A 1934-nucleotide genomic window follows, 5' to 3' on the forward strand; every position below is an offset into this window, starting at 1 on the left:
AAATTTCATACCATTTAAATTTTTGACATTCTACACAAAATTATTGAACATGCTTGAGAAATAATTTGATTCTCTTAATTCGTTTGCGTGTTCTGAATAGTTGCCATCCTTTGCATGTCTATGGCTTGCTGCTTATGTTTAGAAGAATTGTAGTTTGTTGTACTTAGAAACTTCTTTTGGTTTTACATAATAAGAACTTGGCATATATATGCTATTTAAAATAATCGCTGTATTGACTGTGTATGTATTCTAATTAGCAGCCAACAATCAACACCATCTTTGGTCAAAGAAATTACTTAACCTAATGAAATTTAACAGGATGCATTTTTATTTTCTTTTTCTTTGCCTAAATTTAGTTTAGCTGTTCACGGTACAGGATATTATGGAAAAGAAGGCTTCTTGAAATTATATTTAATTTGATACTGAAAAATATTATTTTAACTATAAAATATAATTCAGAACATCCAGTAAAACACACACACACACACACACACACACACACACACACACACACACATACACACACCTACACACCTTTTCTCTCTCTCAGTTATAAAACCCTCTAATAATAATTCATGCTTTTAAAAATATTTATATTCAAATACCTTAACAATACTTTTCTATAGTCTACTTATCATTGGTACCCTGTATAGAAATTTCAAAGTAAAAGTAGTTGTAAATTGGTTTGTTATTTAGAAAAATTACAAAATCCTTCTACCTGGAAAAATGATACTAATTCCAGGATGTCTGTAAGTTTATAAAATAATTTTTGTTCCCTTGGCAGACAACATACTTCCTGGTAAAAGGAAGAGAGCTTTTCAAGATGGTAAAGCTATTTGAATTGAATACTTCTTTGATCCTAAACCATTCTAAATTTTTGCAGCTAGATATTGAACCTGAGATGATCAAGTTAAAGACTCCTTTGAATATGATTCATGTTACCCTAAGTAATATTCATTTGTATCCATCTTTTGGGGCATTGGGAGGGAAGTGTGGGTATAACAAAAACTGCATTCTTCAGGTAGGTATAAGTGTAGAGGTCAAACTTTTAGTTATACATCAAAAACAACTAACCCCTATTAAATGAGAAATATTGAATTCCCAGCCCTATTCAATCTTTAATTGGGTATGGAGTGTTTTATCCATATCGACCTTATCATTGCCTATGTGAACCATATCTATTATTAATACTACTTTACTGATTTTTTTTCTATTATTTCCAATTCTGACTTGATAATCCATGGCTTTTATTTCATTGCTTAACAATGTTTGTATCCTTTATTCAGCAAATAGTTTACACTGGCCTATTTTGTATCAGTCAAGATTTTTCTCAGGTAACAGCTTTATTATTATTTTTTAATTAACAAAAGAGGTAGGCTTACATAAGAGAAAAAAAACTAAAGTTACAAAAAGGGACTTTAAAATTAGTGTTTCTAATTACACGAACATTGTCTCTTATATATGTAATCTAAGCAAAGTGGAAGATTTGTTTTTGTTAATTGTCTGCTTTTGTGCAAGATGATGTATGCCACTGAACTGAGATGTGTTTGTTGGCTTTACTTAATTATGTAGCCTGAATAAAAATTGATGAAATCTAGTGGTATATAAATTAAACCAAACCTTAAAAATGTGAAGACTGTTGATGTGGCTATTGGAGAAAAATGATATATATTCATTTTTATTTTATTTTTAAGCATATTTTCTTTCAAAATTACTTCATAAAATTATAAATTTTCCTACTAAGATGAAAGCCAAATATTGTACACTAATGGTACTAGGAATTTTAAAATTTATTTATATATATATATACTATCTTGAACATTTATGCTATTCTTTACATTTGTATTTTGTAAACTAAACATACGTTGTTGAATCTACTTGACATGAAAAAATATTTTTAATTGTTATATTTTTACTAATGCATCAAAGGTTAG

At 28.5% G+C, this 1934-nt stretch overlaps 1 protein-coding gene across 2 annotated transcripts in view; it reads left to right on the top strand.

The window, feature by feature from the left end:
- The window catches only part of AP3S1 (adaptor related protein complex 3 subunit sigma 1), a 59265-nt gene extending 57877 nt beyond the window's left edge, over nucleotides 1-1388 (top strand). The window contains exon 5 of one of the 2 annotated variants that reach the window (XM_019651254.1): nucleotides 1287-1388. In XM_019651254.1, coding sequence (XP_019506799.1) covers nucleotides 1287-1364 — 78 coding nt within the window. In that variant the 3' untranslated portion in view covers nucleotides 1365-1388. The remainder of the gene's footprint in view (nucleotides 1-1286) is intronic. The other variant, XM_019651255.1, reaches the window with a different exon arrangement.
- The last annotated feature ends 546 nt before the right edge of the window (nucleotides 1389-1934 follow it).

The sequence above is a fragment of the Hipposideros armiger genome, unplaced genomic scaffold, assembly GCF_001890085.2.
Source record: "Hipposideros armiger isolate ML-2016 unplaced genomic scaffold, ASM189008v1 scaffold_156, whole genome shotgun sequence".
In the NCBI taxonomy this organism is placed as follows: domain Eukaryota; kingdom Metazoa; phylum Chordata; class Mammalia; order Chiroptera; family Hipposideridae; genus Hipposideros; species Hipposideros armiger.